Source organism: Centroberyx gerrardi, chromosome 10 (assembly GCF_048128805.1).
Source record: "Centroberyx gerrardi isolate f3 chromosome 10, fCenGer3.hap1.cur.20231027, whole genome shotgun sequence".
NCBI lineage: Eukaryota > Metazoa > Chordata > Actinopteri > Beryciformes > Berycidae > Centroberyx > Centroberyx gerrardi.
The window spans coordinates 6,512,679-6,533,034 of record NC_136006.1 but is presented as its reverse complement, the minus strand read 5'-3'; the positions used below and the strand labels follow the sequence as shown (position 1 = coordinate 6,533,034).

General features: G+C 48.6%; 1 protein-coding gene across 6 annotated transcripts in view; it reads right to left on the bottom strand.

Moving 5' to 3' along the window:
• Nucleotides 1-5,324: 5,324 nt before the first annotated feature.
• The window catches only part of efnb2a (ephrin-B2a), a 27,657-nt gene continuing 12,625 nt past the window's right edge, over nucleotides 5,325-20,356 (bottom strand). Inside the window, exons 2-6 of one of the 6 annotated variants that reach the window (XM_071906242.2) lie at nucleotides 19,677-19,960; nucleotides 9,611-9,703; nucleotides 7,982-8,095; nucleotides 7,757-7,789; nucleotides 5,325-6,304 (exon numbers count right to left, since the gene is read on the bottom strand). In XM_071906242.2, coding sequence (XP_071762343.1) covers nucleotides 5,910-6,304; nucleotides 7,757-7,789; nucleotides 7,982-8,095; nucleotides 9,611-9,703; nucleotides 19,677-19,960 — 919 coding nt within the window. In that variant the 3' untranslated portion in view covers nucleotides 5,325-5,909. Of the gene's footprint in view, nucleotides 6,320-7,366; nucleotides 7,425-7,756; nucleotides 7,790-7,981; nucleotides 8,096-9,601; nucleotides 9,704-19,676; nucleotides 19,961-20,356 lie in introns of all 6 variants that reach the window. The other 5 variants (XM_071906245.2, XM_071906243.2, XM_071906241.2 and 2 more) reach the window with 5 other exon arrangements.

Sequence of the window (20,356 nt, the reverse complement as noted above, 5' to 3'; positions counted from 1 at the left end):
ATGACGGACCACCGTGAGAGAGCGAGCGATGGGAGGCTCACAATTTGTTTTCTCTTTTTGTTTCCTGCTTCTTCTTTTTTTCATCTCGCCGTCTCAGGCAGTTTTTTGATAAACAATAAGGAGAGCTCCAGAAGGATGAAGATATTTTCATTTTTGGCTTTTGCCTCATAAACAGACAAACGTTCCGAAGACAACGTGGTTAGAAATGATGAATATATAGCCAGTAGCTTTAATATCTTCAGTACTCGCCACGAATGTGGCAGAGAACATAATGGTGTATTAGATAATGATACAAAACAGGGGAAAAGACACTGCTATAGTCCTATGTTTTGTATCGTATTGGCAATGTCTTACTACAGGCCCAGGTAATTTTGAGCAGTGCTTAATGCAGGATAACGACAAGGCTGCTCTTTTATGGCTTTATAGTTTAGAGGCACTGAAGAGTGGTTAATATATGAAACTGCTTGTCAAATAGTTGGGCTTTCTAATCCTGGCTTGATATGGCCAGGAGGATGATATGGATGAAGAACCAGGTTTAAGATACATCATTAAACCAGTGACTGCTCTTTTCTAGCCACAGTATAAGGAAAGTGTCTTGATACCTTGAGACCAGGTTTTAATCCCAAATTCAGCAGTTCCACCTGGGTCAGAAAGCTTATGTAGACCCAATGGCCTACAGTGTTGAGGCTAAAACAATACCCAACCAAACCAAGACCTGTGACTGCTCTGATCTAGACTTAATTAGCCAAGAACGCTGGCTAGCTAGCTGGTTTGTTGGCTGGTTAGCTAGCCTGTCAGCTAACGTTACAACTCACTATCCAGGTAGTGTATATCAAGCCAAACAGTCGGCAAGCCAGGATAGCACCAGGCCAGCTAGCTGACTTGTTGGCTACTGGCTGGTTGGCTGGCATATCTACTAGCTGGCTCGGTGCTAGCGCTATCCTGGCTTGCCGACTGTTTGGCTTGATAGCCAGCTGACCGGCGGAGCTGATGTGGCTGGCTGACCGGCACTGGCTAGCTGCAGTGGAAGGGATGTCTGGCTTGCTGGTGTACTGGCTAGATGACTATCTGCCTGGCTGTATTTTGGCAGGTTGGCCTCCTGACTCACTGGCAGGTTATACAGGCTAGTTGTGTGGATTTACTGGCTGTCTACAGTGGCTGACAAAACAACAGGACTGACTCACTGGCTGCGATAAACTGTCCCTGGGCTGCGTGGTCCTGTTTCAGAGAGCAAGCATCGCCCTGCTGATAGGAAACGGGCCCCTTAATCACTGCCTTCATATTACATGAACAGGCCCGGTCTGACCAGCCCGCACCCACAGCCGGCCTCGCCTTCACTTTAGCCTTTAAGATCCTCAGCTATCCATGTCTTCATTTCTGCCTGTTTTCACTGTGTCTTACAGCTGGCAGTGTATCTCATGTATCTCCTTGGGCTGGATCATGATACATTTGGATTGCTGTTGTTTTTCAGTTTTTTTCCCCCTCAGTTCTTGTAAAAGTAAACTTTTTTGGAGATGCACATATATATACGCACAACACTTCCAGTGTGCAAGTGCTGCTTCCAAATCTGAAAATATGTGGTTCATGTAAATGATATACGGCCACACTGGATACGGACTGAAATGGTGGATGGTATGAAAGCTCCCCGTGTCGTGTTTCTGTAGACAACAGTGAGATAAGTAACATCTAAAATAGTAAATGAAACTGCCATATCACCTAGCTCTTTCATTGTCAAGTTCTGTGAAACTAAAAAAAAAAAAAAAAAACAGGCATTATTTATTCATGTGAGAGTGTTCCTGTGAGAGCAGAACAACAAAGCAACACAGGCAGACAACGCGTCCATAGGAAAAACATTTTATTGAAAAACATTTTCAGTTCGTAACAGACTGGTGGAATGTGTGTCATTTTTCCTCACTTTTCATTTGTTTTAAATTTTTGAATGTTGAAACCGTTTTTCACGGCCTGGCCATCTCATACTGCAAGGGGGGGTTAGGGGGGGGGGGGGGGAGGAGGGGGGCAACAGCCACCCGGTAACCATGACAGACTAAAGAAAACCAGGGGTAGACGAACAAAACAATGCAATTATAATACTGTGTTACTTACAAACTGGACTGAAATCAAATCATAAACAGAACAAAAAAAGAAAAAAAAAACTAATTCAATAAATATTTATGGTACACACTTATGGCACAAATATGCAGCAGTCGGTTTGGCAACTTTTCTCTCATTTTTTTTTAAACCAAATTACCATGGAAACAGTGCAAAAGGGGAGGGAGTGGGAGGACACGGGCTTTCCAACGAGCGCTAGCTAAAATACATAGCAAAAAATTCAAATTTTATACAAAACATCTTACTTTAAGAGTTTATAAAAAAATGTTTTTATTGGGTTCTGGTCAATATTTACACAAGCTATTTACCAAAAAAGTAGTATGCTCTGTTTTACTGAAGTGTATTCCATTTTTTCTGTACTTTTTTTCCATTTACTTTCCTAAAAAGGTGAATAAGGCTATCGTAACAACCCAGGATCCATATACAATACAAACATTAATGTATTTACAGTTTCTTACCTACAGAAGTACGGTGCAAAATTACTGAGTCAAGTGACCAAGGGCTGACCATACGAGCAAGGCATTTTACAGTAGCCTGAGGTGCTTCTCCTAGCCTGAACGCCAACACTCTCACAACATCGCTGCGGCATCTCACGAGCGGCTGAGCAAATCAAACCAAGTCGGCGCTGGGAGAGCGTTAGTCAGATGACGGCTAGGAGAAGGACGTCAGATTCAAAGAAACTAATAAGATTGTCATATTCTGCCGCAGTCAGACAGCAACTAAACAGCCATTTGTTTGTGGTGTATGTTTTTTTTTTTCACCTTTTCTTAAATACCTGTCCAGGTGTGATACATTTTTTTAATGGTTTCATTTTTCACAGTTTACCTTTGTACTACGGCACATAGTCAAAACAGAAAAGGTTAAAATAATACTACAAATGAAAAAAAAAAAAGAAAGAAACTAACAGCAGGCTCGTGTGACGTACTTTGCTAGTTTTGTGTCATTTTGTTTGTTGTTACATCTTTCAGTGGTTAAGAACACTTTCCATAGGTGTTTTTTTTCTCAGAATTGATTAAAAAAATAAATAAAAATTGCATATTTGCGGATTTTGTAGCCTCTTAGAGGCACAAACCTCAGATCATACAAGGCTTGGCTTTTCGGTGAAATTTGATGTTCTTCATGAACGAATGACAATGTTAATGACGGGCTGATATACAGTATGTTTGGGGTTTGGCCTTAGTCACAATCGAGTCATAATGTCCCTAAGCCAAAGATAACAATGAGTGTGAGTTAACTGAAGTTACCGTCTACCACGATATAGACTTGCTCAAGAGGAGGTACATACACACGTACACACACACACACACACACACGTACACACGCACTGAGAAAACATGGAGGGTGTTTATGAGGAGAATCGGGGCACTGGGTGTTCGTGGGAATCGTCCTTTGGGAGATGCTACAGTGAGTGAGTGTGGGAGACACAGCTACTCTGCCCTTGTGTACACCCATGTGAGCTATTTCGGGTCAGATAACTCTTCTCCCCTCGGGCCAGGGTCCGGCTGCCCCCCCCTTAGTCCCCTTCCCAGGACCTAGCCCTGTGTCTCTGGAAGAGGCAGCCGCCTGGGCGAGCGCTCGTGAAAATATGGGACTCAATGGGTCAAGAGATATCAAATAATCAAAAACCTAGCTTGCATAATGTGCACTTATACCATAATATATTAACGTTACTTCTTCTTCTTCTTCTTCTTCTTCTTCTTCTCCATACCGCCTGACAACACCTGTGCTCTATGTGTCTATCATAAATAAATTCTGCTTTTTCATTGTTGTTTATTTTTTTTTTACTTTTTCATCTTTTTAATGTCCTTTTTTAAATGTACATCTATTTTGTAAAAAAAAACCAAAAAAAAAACAAAAGGAAAACGAAAACTCACAATATGGAAATGCTAATGAAAATCGAGAAACAGTGACAATGTAAGTAGATGTCCCTGTGCTTTTTGAACATGAATAGGAGAGCACCGGTCACTCTGATTTGGGCCCTTGGGGCACCCTTACTCATCCTCGGACCCCTAGGGGTAAACATTACAGTACCTGGAGCAGCTTCCGCCGCCGGCTGCGCTAACCTCAACTAGACCTGGGGCCTCTTCTTCACTTGATGCAAAAACGGCAGTAAGGCGAGTTGGATTTCTTATTGCCCTAACACTTTCCCATTTGAAAAAGGCCAGTTTCTGAAAAGTTCAGGCTAGCCCTCGCTACTTAAGTTTACCTTTAACTGTCCCTGACTGGCGGGATGCAGCTGCTCTCCTATCTCTAGCTATCACTGTCTCTGTCTCCGTGTCTCTCTGTGGACAGGCGTGGAGGGTGGAGGTACCAAAAAGGGTTAAAAGTGCTGCTCTATGTATATGAAAGTCCTCCACCCTTCCCAGAAGCCACCTGGGCAGACCTGAGTCCACAGAGGGCCGACGATGTGCGCCCTGTCCCCTTGGCGAGAGGGCGCTAAATAAAAAAACCCTCGCTCCCGCCGCTCCTAGCCAACGGGCCGCAATGTGTGGGTCACTTGTGTTTGAACGTCACGTACGATATGAGTTCTGATAACAACACGTCACTAAAGGAAAACAAAACCTCTATCTGCACTTGAACTATACCAGGGTATGAAAACCAGATATGACCCAAAAAGAAAAATAAGAATAGTAAATGCTGACGATACAAAAAAAAAGGGAATCTTTTTTTTTTTCTCAAAACCTTCAAGTAACATCTGAAAGAATTGTTTCGCTAAAAACATAAAATGCAATCTGGGAATGAGGAGAGGTGGTGTTGTCCGCGCTAAGGACCCAAACAGTTCACAATGACTGATAAGAGAGTGTGTGTGTGAGTGTGTGTGTGTGTGTGTGTGTGTGTGTGAGACGGTGAGCGTGTGGGTGACAGGGTGAGTGGGTGATCTCCGTGAGTCAGTCAGGAAAGTCCCGGAGAGGATCGCTGAGAATCCCTCTCCTTTTCCGCTTCCGGCTGGTTAAATCCACAGAGTCTCTCCGGCTATAGCGAGCGACGGCGGCGGCGGCCATTTTGTGACGTGAGTTCATGGTCATGGCCCGTATCCTCCTTTTTACCTCTCCTCCTCTCTCGTTTTTTTTTTTTTGTTGTTGTCTCTTTCCCTCTCTTTTCCAAGCAGTAGTCTCTCTTAAGGTGAGGCCAAAAAAAAAAAAAACTCCTTCCTCTCCTCTCCTCTCATCTCATCTCACGCCCCGGGAAACCTTCGCATCCATACATCCGTCTGTCCTTCCCATCCGAGAAAAAAAAAAAAAAAAAAAAAAACCCAAAAAGAAACACACACGCTGCACACATCTGTCCGTCTTTCTGATCCCCCACAACACGAGCACAACACGCAGCTCAGTTCCCGGTCGTAGTGCACAGAAACAAAACGGGGGGAGCGACATCGGCGGGACGGGACGGGGGCGGGGGCGGGGGGCGGGAGGTGGGGGGGGGGGGGAGAAGAGATTGTCCTCCTCGATTCTTCCCTTAAAGCCCCAGAGAGCAGCAGTGGCGGCAGCGGCCTTCTCCCATCCCATCCCATCCACAACAACCTTGTACTAAGAACGAACCAGCACGACAAAAGTATCGGTAAGATTTTAGAAATCAAAAAAAAAAAGAAAAGGTAGCAACAAAACATCAGAGGAGAGGAGGAGGAGGAGGAGGAGGAGGGTTGACAGAGATTGAGAGAGAGAGAGAGAGAAAGAGAAAGAGAGAGAGAGAGAGAGAGCGAGAGTGTTCGCGGGTGTGCCGGCGTGCGCCAGACAAAAAACCAAAACCCCGCTCTGCCCAGGGGATCGATCCCATGTGTCTCTTCGCTTCAAAGCTCCGGCTCAGACCTTGTAGTAGATGTTGGCCGGGCTCTGCGGCGGCATCTCCTGAACGATGTAGACCGGGTGGCCGTAGTCGCCGCTGACCTTCTCGTAGTGCGGGCAGAAGACGCTGTCGGCAGTCCTGAGCGGGATGATGATGTCGCTGGGCTCCGAGCCGTTGTTGTTCCCGCCCCCGCCGCTCCGCTTGGGGGTGGCCAGCGTGCTGAGCGACAGCGTGGCGGCGTGCTGCGGCGAGTGCTTGCGGTGCCGCCGCCGGTACTTGAGCAGCAGCAGCACCAGCATGATGATGATGATGATGAAGATGACGCTGCCCGAGGCGATGCCGGCGAACAGGGCCACCTCGGAGCCGATGACGCTGGACGACTTCCCGCCGGCGCCGTTGTTGCCCTCGCCTTCTCTGGGCGATACACCTGGGAGAGAGGGAAGAGAGAGAGAGAGAGAGAGAGAGAGAGTTAAAGGACTGAGAGTTGATGTCAAATGAGCAGGGGGTCTCAGAGGTTTGGGAGTTAAAGGAGGAAGTAGAGGGTCCTCCTTTCAATTTTTATCACAGTGTTTCTTTCTTTTTTCAGTCACTTCCTGCTTTTCCCTTTCACTCGCCGCAATCTTTTCATCTGCCCACAGTGAAGGTGTGAGGCAGGCAGGCCGGGAGCACAATGGCTGAGGAGTGCGGCCTGCCTCTAGAAGGCTTTTGTATAAAGGTCACATTCGATCGGCGGCTATTCAAATTCAGCTGGTGGTGGCTGCAACCTTGAAACTAGGGCAAGCGCAGCCCGATACAAGATACAAAGGCTGGGGTAGATACGGGCAAATGGCACTTAGATAAATTGCATTTTGAAAGACACAAAAAGGAACTTCATTTTCTAACTAACAGCAGCGGGGGGAAAGAAAAAATAACAAAAGAGATATTCGATGTCATCGTGACACATCAATTATGAAAGCCAAGCTGGTGCTCTGACTCCCAGCGATGGACGCTCTGGTCCACGTCCAACACTCAAGGGCGGGTCTGTTCCGTTCTCCCCCAGGATACGAGCTCGTTCCCTGGGCAGGCGGATTACCGTGTCTCCCTGTCTGGCGCTGTTTCCCCCGAGGGCCGAAAAACTGCTTTTGCCGTGGTAAGGGGGGGAGCGGAGATGGGATGGCAGCGAGCCCAAAGCAAGGACCCTTCCGTTGTTTTACAAGGGGATTATGCTGCCTCAGACACTCTGCCCATAGCACTCTGACGGCCCATATGCTCCTGCTCTCTGGGCCCAGGATGGAGGGATGAGACGTTAAAAAAGAAAAAAGAGAGGAGAGGAAAACGGGGAGAGCAAGATGCTGATGTCGGCAGATCCCGGTGCCAGCGTGGATTTAACGGGCGGGATGGCAGGTCTGCGCGGCCGTTGTCGGAGGGATTTGGGAGTGCAAACAGAAGCGCGGTGCCTGGCGACGCCGCGCCCTCCCCGAATCGGGACAGAGACGCGAGGACTGGAGGACTGTTTATATAGGTCAGCTTGTTTTTGTTCTTGGGCCTTTCCTCTTTTTCGTTTTTTCTGAACACAGCTCATTGCGGAAATTGCCGGCTTTTTTTTTTTTTTCCTTGGGAGATTTTTAACTGCAATATAATAGCAGAGATAAGAACACTCTGCACGTACGTATGTGTGTGTGTGTGTGTGTTTTCGTGTGCAGAAACAAGTGTGTGTCTGTACTAGGAGCGGGTCGTTAAAGATGGTAGACAGCGATCGGATCATTTTCCTGAAAATGTCACTTTCGGGCCGGGGCGAGGCTGGAATGGGGCCGGGGCGGGGATCCCTTATAAGTCCTTGAGAAGCCGGAGATGCCTATCAGTTTTATGGGCAACATTCAATTACCGCCTGATGAATCGCTGACCTTTCTCTCCTGCACTTTCACACACACACACCTCACTGCCCCCTCACACACACACACACTCGCACACTCACTTAGCGCTATCCTCTTAGCGCTATCTGCTCTTAGCTGGGACTAACAGTCGCGGTCCCAAATGCCACATTGTTTCGATAAATCCTCCTCTCAATTACCGGTTTCCCGGGATTTAAGCCGCAAAAAGGCGTTCTCACCTGGCTTCTCCAGCACTTCGTTATTTGGTTTGTAGGTGTCCTTGCCTTCCGGGTGCTTGGGAGGGTAGGGTAGTCTGGTGGGGTTGTCTTTGGGTGAAATAGGGTCAGAGGGATCTGGAAAACACAGATAAGAAACACAGGAATTAATGGTGGATTGATTTTTTTTTTCCACAGTTGTTCAACCTGCCATTAATGAATTTTCACTCCATCTGAAAAAGGCGTTTCCTCCAAGGTTCTTTGAGGAATAAATTGTACTTTAGGAGCTATTATGAAATTTGAAAACCCACTTGAACCTCTAAACGCTTCCTCACTACTATTTAAAAACTCATTATGAGTTCCACAAAGCACCTTGCGATTCCTCATGCGGCCAAGTTTTTCTTCACAATTTCTGCAATTCAACCGATTCCATTTAAGAGCAAATTGTTTTTTTTTTTTGTAGAGCCACATATGGCTCTTCATGTTCTGGATGGTACTGTAATGTTCCATAAAGGATAGCTAATGGCTGCTTTTGGTTCTGTAATGGATCCATATGGTTCCAATGGTGCTAAAATGGCTCTCAATGTATCTGTGGTAGTGCTAAAGCTGAGCAGACCCAAAATAGCCACACTGAATGGTGGTGTAATTGTCTGAGCATCTGCTGTCACTAGTCTCAGTTTGAACTCTACGCACCGTCGAGTCTCAGCCACACTGTCTGAATAGAAGACTTCAGCGACTATCAGTTCAAGTCCATTGGATTGTAAGATAGAGGCGGCAGCGCCAAATGGGAGAAAAGTTTTCTAGGTACCGCTGAAAGGTCTGTGGGTAAGGTTAAGCACCTATTCTCAACACTAGAACTGATTTTCGGTGCTATTAAGCAGATTTTCTTAGCACTAGAACTAATTTTCAGTCCTGTTCGGCACCTATTCTTTCCTCTCTCAGAGTGCAGCAGCTCTGATTAATTCCCTGACCTTCAGCGGTTCTCAGTGGCGCTGAGGCTGGTGTTGACGAGAGGGGCGACCTCGGGAAATTACCGCGTTGGGTGGCGGCCGCGCGACTGATTTATGAATAATCATTGCCATTAATTAAGAACGAGGGCCGGGTGCCGCCGCCTCATAGAGGACAGCTGTGCTCTGTGCCTGCGTGTGTGAGAGAAAGAGTGTGTTTCTGTGCGCGTGTGTGTGCCTTTGTACTTAGGTGGCATATGCAGAAAGCCCGCTTGGGGGCTGTGTGTGTGTGTGTGTGTGTGTACGTGCATGACGCATGTGGTGACGTGCACGCAGGTGGATCACGGTCGGTGTGTGTTTGCGTGCGTCTCTGCTGAGTTTGCATGTGTAGAAAGCCTTCTGGAGGAGTGTGTATCACACCAGATGCTTTCAGTGCATGTGTGCGTGCATGCATGTGCAATTGTGTGTGTGTGTGTGTGTGTGTGTGTGTGTGTGTTCCAGGGCTTCCGCTAGATTACATCTCATGCCCCTCGCAGCCCCAGGTGTCATGGAGACGATGGAGCTGCATGCTGCACAACCTCCTATGACCTTATTAGGGCATGTTCGGAGTCTCATACAATTTTGCACAATGTATGAGGCCTGCGCTGCGGCTGCCTGCTCCCGCCTGCAGGCACTCACGACCGTAATGCAATAATACAATACTCACTTTGTCCCACTTTCATGATTATCTTCATGGACTTGGTCTTGCACACTCCCCCTTCCTGGTTGTCGATGCCCTCCATGGTGCCGTTAGACGTAGCTGCAGAACGACAAGAGGGAGCAGAGAGAGGAACAAGGTTAGAATTAGCTGTCACCGCGAACATATAGTGCAGAATACAACAGGGAAGACGTGTGGCCTTCTATGCGTCAAGCCTATCTGGGAAAACCAGCCAGTTACCGAAGACGACAGAGACACTGAAAAGCGTCTATCAGGGAAGGATGTGAGTCACCACCCCTTAATAAAGTCACATTTCACCCCCTCATCACCTCAGTCGCTCTGCACCGGCGGAATATTTCACGTCCCCAAAGTCAATTAGCTTGAGTAATTGTGACTGTAATATCTCTAACTGGGCTGATGGGCCCTGTGAAGCAGGCAGTTAAGGGAGGTGAGGAGAGGAGAGAGAGAGAGAGAGAGAGTGAAAGTGAGACAACGGATGGGAACGACGGCTGCGGTGACGGCGGCCATCTTGGCACGCCGCAGGAAATTCTGCGGTGGCTTATTGTACATTAGCGCTAACGACACTCCGGAGAGTGGTAGCCGGTTATTAAAGAACACACTCTTGGATTTTAAAAGCACTCAAAACGCTCAGATCTAAAACCCAAACCTGCTGCCGGGCTTAAAGACGGAGGAGAGATGTGCTGACAACATAAAAAAAATGGAAGGACGTAAACAAGAGGGGATGAAAAACAGTAAAAAAAGAAAAAAGTAAAAAAAAGAGGGCACTTTTCCAGGAGAGGCACAAGAAGGAGGCGAAATGAGGGAACAGAGGGAGGTGATAAATACCTCAATGGCCCTTAGATAAAAAGAGCTTTAAGGAGCTAAAAAACTGTTTAAACACAGGAGAAAACAGAAGCGCACCACTAAACACTGTGTTTAAGGGAGCGGCAGCAGATGTTGGAGAGGGAGCCGGGCGGGAGGTGCGGGCCGTCCCGCCTGCGACAGGGGGCAACAGAACGGGCCCCATAAACAGATGCTGCGAGGCCTTTTAAAATTGGAAACTGAGAGATTATACATTTGATAAAAGAAACTTGTGTCAAACTGAGGCCGCAGACACACACAAACACACACACACACACACACACAGGCTGGAGCTAGCTACCCTGCCACAGCACCATCAGCTGGCTGGTTTCAATCCCATCAGCCACTGCAGCTACAGCGTCTCTCTCCATGTTGGATCTCACACTCGCACCAGTCAGATTTTTCTCTGCTTTCGATCCGCCGGACGCTGCGCTGCCCCCGGAGGCGGCGGGCAGAACTGCAGCTAGCTTGGGCGATGAGAGGGAAGTGTGGAGGGGATGGAGGGAATGGAGGGATGGAGGGAGGGAGGGAGGGTGGGTATCGGAGGGGTGGAGGGGGTGGGGGGGTGGGGGGGGGGCTTGCGGTCTATCAGGTCAGTAACACAGAGGCTAACGAGCTGCCAGGGCTTAGCGGCTTGGCTTCCCGCCAGCGTGCAGTGGCCCGCATTCACTCCAACTGCCCCTCCACCCACCACCCCGAGCCCCCTCACTCCCTCCCCCTCCTCTTCTTCCTCTACCACCCCCCCACCCCCCTCCCTCGCCCCCCTCGCTCTGACCGCCATCCGCAGGCGCCTGCTACCACCACCACCACCACCTCCACCCAACCACCTTCCTAACCCTCGGCCCACACTTCTATCCCCTTCTCCGTCTTGTCCTGGACACGCTCCCCCCCCCCCCCCCCCCCACCACACACACACACCCCCACCTCCCTCCCCAATCTCCCCTCCCACCCCCCCACCCCCCCGCTGCACCCGAAGCCCTTTTCATCAACTGGAAGGGAATTTAAAGGCAGGTGCTTCGGCGCAGTCCCTATGAAATTCAAAAAAAATAGCTTTGAAATATTAAGCTCTGCCTCTCGCTCTCTCTCTCTCCCTCTTATTCCTTCGCTTCTTTCCTTCTTTTTTTTCCCCCTCCCAGCTACCAATCATTTTGATCCGGATCCCCTTGCTTCAATAAGATGGTGATGGGAGCGGACACAAAGAGCATGTTAACAAGGACTCCCTCCTTCCCTCCCTCCCTCCCTCCCTCCCTCCCTCCCTCCCTCCGCCTCGCCTCCTCTCTCTCCTCCTGTCTCTCTCTCTCTCGCTGACCTATGGCTTTCTAGTGGAGGCCGAAAAGCACATTACAGACAAAGCTCCTTAAAGGCTTGTGCTTCTGTGCCTGTGTGTGTGTGTGTGTGTGAGGGTGTGTGTGTGTGTGTGTGTGTGTGTGTGTGTTCAATTCATAAACCTGTTAGCACAACGGACAAGGATTCTGCAATCCTGATGTACGGCAGGATGTCATTAACCATCTTAACACTGTTTACTTTATTGTGTGATTAGCGCTGTTTAACGATTAATTGATGAGTGTGTGTGCAGTTGTGTATGTGTGTGTGTGTGTGTGTGAATGCATATGTGTGTGTGTGTGGTGTGAGCAAAAACCATCCGTGCATAACAGGTCAGGGTTCAGAGGTCGCGCAGGGCCAGTGAACTGAACAGAAGGTTTATGTAGGTCTCATCTGCCACTCATATCACTGCTGCATCACCTCCATTCTCATGCCCTCCTTTCCTCCCTCCCTCCCTCCTCACATCCCTCCTTTCCTTTGCCCTATAAAACCGTTTAACACATCAGCACCCGTCTAGAAAAAACACCAGAAACACCTTCCTAAAACATCAACTTTTTTTTTCTCAGCTGCAACCCCCACAAAGTCCTTATATGTGCAGCACTTTTAAACTTCTTCTTCCCCTTTAAAGGGTAAAACACACACTCGCTGCAGCCCGGGCAAGCCTGACTTGGATTTAAAGAGAATGTGATTGTTGAATCGGCTAATGCCGGCTGAATGACCGGCCAGGGCGAGCCGGGCCAGAGCCAGGCGGACTGGCTGACAGACTGGCCGGCTACAGGCTGGAGCTAACCAGGAGAAGCTAATCCGTAATGCTGAGGGAACACGGTGGAGGGAGGATAGACTTGGCTCCTACAAGGCCCCGCACAAATGGATTTACTCCCCAACTACCACTGGCTTTACAGCACCACAGATAAGACTCACAGGAAGGGAGAGAGAAAAGAAAGAGAGAGGGAGAGAGAGGGAGAGAGAGAGAGAGAGGTGAGGAGGGTGCACATACATAGAAGGAAAAACTGACGGAGACGGAGAAAAAAAGGGTGAGAGAGATTAACCCACCAATCCCAGAGGGAGAGAGAGAGAGAGAGAGAAAAAGAGAAGGGAAGAGAGAGCACCGGTTCAGCTTCTGCCTGACCTCCCCCCTCCCCCCTCCCCCCCCCCCCCCGACACCCAGAGAGAAACAATAAGTGAGAAATGAGCAAGAAAGACAGAGAAAGAGAGAGCTTTTCTTTTCTTTCTTTCTTTTTTTTTTTTTTATTCCAAAGCTATGTGTGATTTTTTTTTTTTTTTTTTTCTTTCCTTCCCTCACAACACATTCACTCCCAAACTGTCACTGTGGATTGCGGAGTCCATTTTCTCACAGCTTGCGCTCCGGCTGTATGGTTTAAGATGGGGTTAGCTGTGACGGGACGGCACCTCTGAAGCGTTTGGGGTTGAAAAAAGGCCCGCGACCGCAACGTTACCGCACACACACACACACACACACACACGCAAAAACACACTCCGCAAAGGGGGGGGGGAAAAGCCATCAGGAAAAATCACTCGCTGACTGTGACAAAGTACCGCTTTAGAGCAAAGTGACAGCTCAAGTGGGTCTGTGAAAAATGTACACACACACACACACACACACCTACACCCACAAGCATGCAACAACTACTCTAACACTTAGTCGCAAACAAATGGTAGAAGTGTGTCAGCAAAGTGTCCTCACTTTGAGTGTCAGTGTGTGTGTGTGTGTGTGTGTGTGTGAAAGCCACCTGTAAAATTAGCACTAGCATAAAACATCAAGATTTCATTCTCTCAAGCACGCGCCACTCCAATCTCCTTTCACCCCCCACCCATAGCAAACCCTGTCGCAAACACACCACAAAGTAACCCCCCCCCCAACACACACACACACACACACACACACACACAGACATACACATAGTCCTCCTCACCCTCCTTAACTTAATTTACTCCCGTTTATCAAATCAAGAGGGTGGAAAATCACCCTCTGTTTAATGAGACAGAGTCAATTGTGAGCTCCAATCGAGATAAAGAGTGTGAGCTCCTAACTCGATTTCCTGCTTTCTGCTAATGTAACTCCCCAGTAACAAGCCAACCTCCAGTACTACATGTAATTGAACTATTTGTTTCATTTAACATTTTGCTGTAGCTTGGTGTCTGGCTCAGCTAAATGCAGATTGTGTTTGTGTTTTTAGTGGTTTATTGCATTTTTGTCATTTTCAGGTGTAGTCAACTACTGCGACTGCCAAATATTATTAGTTATAAGAGAAATGAAGGGAATTGCAATTTTTCTATTTTTTGCAGTCATGTGATTCTGTATTATCTAACACTACAGAGGTAAATATGAGTAATTCTAAGTACTTTATCTAAGTAACTATAAGTTAGCAAAACCTGTATTTGCTGTAGCTCAACTTTCTCCATTGTGAAGAAACTAGTAGCTTGTAAAACTGCACTTTTCGAAGCAGCTTCCCCAACACTGCCAACCTCTGTGGGTATAATTAATACACAATGCACCGCCGAAAGACAATGCTGGGCCGCTCATAAATAGTGGAATAGAGCAAAGGCATGGCAACAAGGGAGGGATGGAGGAAAAGAGATTGAGGCGGCATCCCAGAAAGACAGAGAGGGAGACGGAAAGAGAGAGAGACAGAAAGAGAGAGAGAGAGAGAGTAAAGATAATGAATGAATGGACAGAATGAGGATGTGCCTCCGAGAGACAGGGAGAGCAGAGAGAGGAGAGAATGAGATCCGGAGGGACGGAGGCAGCTATGATCTAAACGGCGGGCGTAATTGCCGTCCGTCGGTTTGCCGTGGAGCGTGAAGCCGCCGTCGTGGCGCTGGGGTCGCGGGCCGGTTAGCGCCCCCCGTCAGCGCCGTGCGCCCTAATCGCCCGTGACAGGGGGCGCCCTCGCATTTAGGGACCCCAGCGACCCCCAGAAAGCTGGGTCACCCCAAATACCAAAGCCCCGGAATAATCACTCCACTCCCCGTCTCCTGCTCTCTCTCTCTCTCTACTAGCAGACACACACAAACATATTAAATCCACTAAATTATAACTGATTTAAAACTCAATTAGTACAGAATTATTACAGCTCCACTAGCTATTACTGCAGAGATTTAACAAGACTTTGCTTGCCGTTTGCCCCTTTCACCCCTTACATATTTCCCACACACACACACACACACACACATTAGCGCTGACTAGCATTGCCTCTGAATAATCCTGCCACCCATCCGCAATTAAATCTTCATCTGTGTGACTGAATGCAGTTTGACTCTCTGACAAGCGGAGGTATGCGCCCCCGTGATGCAGCCAAAAGGCCGGCGGTGCATTTTAAATTCGTGTCTAATTTAATGAGAGGAATTTCCCCCCAGAGCTCACGCCAGATTCACAAGACAATCGAGGGGAGCGGGGAGGCGACAGGACTATTTTCTGTTTTGACTGAAGAAAAAAGGTGATTAAAATCTTAATGGAATTTCCCCATGCATGTCTGCTCTGACTGTAAATTCAGCCTCGTCCTTCTTCTGCCCTCTTTAGCTCTTTTCTCTCTCTCTCTCTCTCTTTCTCTCTTCCTGTGCCCCCATTCCCCTTCCTCTTTAGCTCTATGTTGCTCTGCTCCCTCTCTCTCTCTCTCTCTTTCTATCTCTCTCTCTGACCCCTCCCTCTCTCTCTCTCTCTTTAGCTCTCTTTCTCTCTCTTCCCCCCCTCCCTTCCTCTTTAGCTCTCTATCGCTCTCTCTCGTCATTCTCATTCTCTCTGCCCCCTTTCCCTCCCTGTTTATCTCTATGTCGCTCTGCCCTCTCTCTCTCTCTCTCTCTCTTTCTCTCTCTCTATGTCTTTCTCTCTCGCTCGACCCCCCCCTCATCCCCTCCTCTCTCTCTCTCTCTCTTTAGCTCATGTAATCATCTAGCTCACTAGGTTCTCGGCTGCGGGCCATGCTGCCTCAAACAATCACATCAAACTCATCTGCTCTCAACTGGAGCAGCATTGTGCACTGCCACTTTAAAAAGGCACACACACACACACACACACACATATGCACAAACATATACACATGCAAGCGTACGCACAGTCAGAGAAATCTGTGCACACACACACAAATACAGCGGTTTCTCAACGCAAGGACACGCTGTATGCATATTCGCATGGAGAGCTGCATCATGCACACACACACACACACACACACATAATGAAGCATGCCAGAATGCATATACTGTACACTACACTAACAGATTAAGCGGCTGACAAAAGGATGCGTGTATGCGAGTCTGTTTTTCATTCGCCGCATGGGAAATGGATTTCAATGCCTTTCAATCTTCTTCCATCATGGCTCCAATGTAGGATGGGACAGTCAAATTCTGAGCCCTAATGTCACAGTTGTTTGAATCTGAAGGAGTGGAGGGGTGGGTGGAGGGGGGGGGACTAATCTAGGTCTAGCCTTGGCACAATACTTAACACAAGGCAGCGCTAATCCAATTGGTTGAGATTCAGATCCGTAGCATTGATGTGGGGCCTTGGCGATTGTGAGAAGAAATGGGAGGATTAAACGCCGGTTAATTAATTACGTATCGAGTGCTCACTCCAAAAAGACTAATGAAATCCTCGCGGTGAACTTTCTGAGGCGGTGACACACTCCGACGGCTCTTGGACAGGACTGGGGAGGGGGAGGAGGAGGAGGAGGAGGAGGGGGGTGAAGACACACACACACACACACACACACACACACACACCGAGATGGAGATACTCTCTCATACACAGACGTACACAGGGCAAGACATGCCCTAAGTATATACATTGATTCACTCCCGTACTTCTTTCGCCCTCGCGTGCAAACACACACACACACACACACACACAGACCTAGACACACACACAAATACACCCACGAGCGGAGAGGCACATATTGGCTTGCTCCTACACGGTAAAAAAAAAAACATCTCAACACAAACACACAAATCTTACTCCACCTACGCACACCTCTCCACATTTCTCTTATTCTGTCTGTTTTTTGTGTGTGTGTGTGTGTGCGTGTGTGTGTGTGTGTGCGTGCTCTACTCCTGGTGTTTACCCATGCAAAGCTGGAGCTTCTCCAAGCCACCGATTCAAGACAGGAACAACACTAAGAAGAGGCAACACAACGCCGCAACACGGCGCGCTGGGCCGCTTAAGCTGCGGGGCCGGGGCCAGCACTAGCCAAGAAGAGGCAATTAACAGCAAGAACGCGACACACTCCGATGGAGAAATAGCCCTCTGTTCCTCTCTCGCTCCCTCTCTCTTTCCTCTTTAGGCTACACATTAGCATTTTGGGTAACAGCGAAGGGAGGTGGGATGGCGGCGGCGGTGGAGGTGGAGGGAGCAGGAGGGGAGGGAGGGGAGGAAGGGGGACGTGTGAAATTGCAAGAACTGCAAAATTGGATTTTCTAGCCCTCTTTTTAAAGTTCCGGATTGAACTTCCCTCTGCTCTTTCTGTTCCAACTTGTCGACTCGGCAGGCTGATGAAGAGGAGGGTTTCCGAGTGGCGGAGGAGGCGGTGGGAAATTGAATGCGCTTGTCAGTTCAGCCTCCGAACTCGGCGAGCGCGTGAGCGATAGAGAGCCGCAGAGAGAAGCGGATAGATAGACGGAGGGAGAATTAGAGATAGAGAGGCAGAGGGGTTGTTGACTATTGTTGTTGACAGAGGGGAATGCACTGGTACAGCTGTGTGTGCACAGATGCTCCCAGCTACAGCTATGGCCTCCTTAGGGACAGTGTGTGTGTGTGTGTGTGTGTGTGTTATCAGTGTGTGTGCACGTTTGCCCCCGCCCCTCTCGCGTCTATCCACTGACGCCAAACATATATCTACATGTGTGTGTGTTGCCTTTCCCCACCCGTGTTCCACACTAACATCAGCAAAACCCCGTCTTCCAGACTCTGATCCCCTGTGATTCGGCGGCAGGAGCAGAGAGGCAGAGCACCAGGAGAACCAGGGTAAGTAAACACCAGCATCGCCTCATCAATAATTAACCGCAGTGTGTGTGTGTGTGTGTGTGTGTGGAGGAGGAGGGGGGGGTGTCTGAAGGAGAGTCTGGATGTTGAGGAGGAGATCAGGGGGACGTGTCTGTGTCTCTTCGGGCAAAAGCCTTTGTAGTCCCCCCCAACCTTCACACACACACCATATCTAACAGTGTTTGTTCAGCTTGTGTGTGGGTGTGGATGCTCATGCATGTGTGTGTGTGTGTGTGTGTGTGTGACCACCCTCATCAGGTACCCCCGTACAGTTTATTTACCACCAAATAGAATATTCAAAAGCTACAGCCCGTCTCCACCAGGCCTGTGTGGGTCGGTGTAATGGATTGAACCCGCTCTGTTTGCTCTAATATTTTTTGCGTGCGCACACGTCTCATCTGCAACACTAGGCGTGGAGCTGTTAGGGTGCAGACGGCGGCGGCGGCGGCGGCGGCCACAGGCGTGCACCATCATGCAACTATCCTGCAGCTATGACACATTAGTGACACAGCAGCCACTGTTTAAACACTGTTAAGTAGAGCTGAATAAGCACAGTGTTAACACTAAACCTGTTTTTTCTCAAACGGCTGCTTGCCCGACCGTTCCTTGTGCCGAGCGCGGAAGAAAATTTCAAATTTTCCAAATCATTTCCTGTGGAAACAACAAGGCGGCAGCAGGCAGCCGCATGCAGGCTGAAGTGAGACTTCTACAATGGCAAGTGGGACTTTTACAAAGGACACATTTGCTGCTACCTTGCACACACATTATGCAAAATCCAACTGTCTCAACCGTAGTTCAGTATTTGGCTAGAGTGCAGTATTTCCTGTTTCTGTCTCTCTGTTTTCCACTTGTCCTCTCCTGTCCTCTCCTCTCCCCAATCTTCTCTTTTTCTTATCTTCCCTTCCTTCCCCCTCGTGTCCTCCTTCCTCCCCTTCCTTCCACTCAGTCAGAAATATGGCCTTCCCCTACTGTGACAGCTCACAGATGGCTGTGGCAGAGCCTCACAGATGGTCCTATCCGCGGCACCCCCCCGTCAGCGCCACACAGATGGTTCAGTCCACCTCCCGTGTTTCAAACCGGGGGGCCGTCACTGAACCCCATCACAACTTCCTCCCAGGACGGCGCTAGTACATCATAGGCAATCAGGGAAACAGCGCGGCCGCACCTGCACCACGGGACTGGCTGGCAAGTCTTCTCTAACCTTGTGGAGAGCCAAGGGGACGGAGGGCGACTGCGCGGCCCGCGAGCCGCTTAGGATCGCACAGCTAGTCGGCCTGACGCATCAGAACTGCCCAGCGCAAAAAATACAGAAGTTTTCCAACAACTTTGACCAGTTTGGCATTAAGATATTAATGCTGGATCTTGCTAGAGGCTTGATACATACAAAATGCAAATCCCTAGGGGAGATAGTGCAAAGAGAATCTCTGAAAACACTACACACTGTGTCAGACAGCATCTTAGCATAACTTCAAACGGATATAAAATGTTTACAATCCGTTCATATCTCTGGGATCTTTCTTCTTAAAGGGGAAAATCCACCTTCAGATACTCTTAACACTGCTTGGTTTCATCAATCAGTGATGTTTAATGCATTCAAGGAGTTATTTTGTTTTTTCAAGTTTTTGTAATTTACCTTTATGTTCCCACTTTTCCCACAACATGCCTCATTACATTACATTACATGTCAAGTAATAAGTGCCTCATCTACCTTGAGACAGTGATTTCCCACAATGCCTTTCGACATGCGTTTTCGGTGTGAACTTGTTGCGTGAATAAGAAAAACACGCCACCAAACAACAAAATGGACCCAGAAATGCAAAGTACGTCGCCATATATCTGTGTTTAGGGTGGGTTTTTCCTTCAAATATACAAGGCGTCATTTCTCATGTGCTGTGAACTTACAGATGATGTAGTAGTCTTTCCCCCTGAAGAACTCCAGGCCCCACAGGTTGGGGCTGAACTCCTGAAACTTGAGGGTGAACTTGACGTCCTGGTCGGGCTTGACGCAGTTGAGGAGCGGCGTGTCGGCCTTGGTGATGGTGCAGCTCTCCAGCTGCTCCCTGGGCACCATGTACACCTTGTAATACTCCACGCCGTCGGGCACCCCGCCGTCCACGCGGGGGCACACAATGTCCAACTTATCCCCGATCTGCGGGTACAAAACCACGCCTTGGCCCGGCACGAATCTGGTGAGAGACGCAGGGAGGGAGGGAGGGAGGGAGGGAGGGAGGGAGGGGAGAGAGGGAATGGAGTCAGTTAGTCGCAGTAAATGGATGATGTGCCATTCATTATGTATTGGGGATTGGAGTGTTTGCCATTGAACCTCTGCATATCTCGCAAAAAAAGAGAAGTCGGCTTAATTATTGATGTGGTAATTACTGATTGGGTCCATTAATTTTTGATGATGAAGGATAATGGCTGCGTGTGTGTGTCTGTGTGTGTTGTGTGTGTGTGAGAGTGTAGTGCAAGTGACCCTTAGATCTGAAGATAAAATCGCAGAGCACAGTTTCACTTCAGCAGTGTGGCGGCGGCGATGGAAAGAACGAATAATTAACCAGATAAACGAGGAGAAGGCGGCGCGC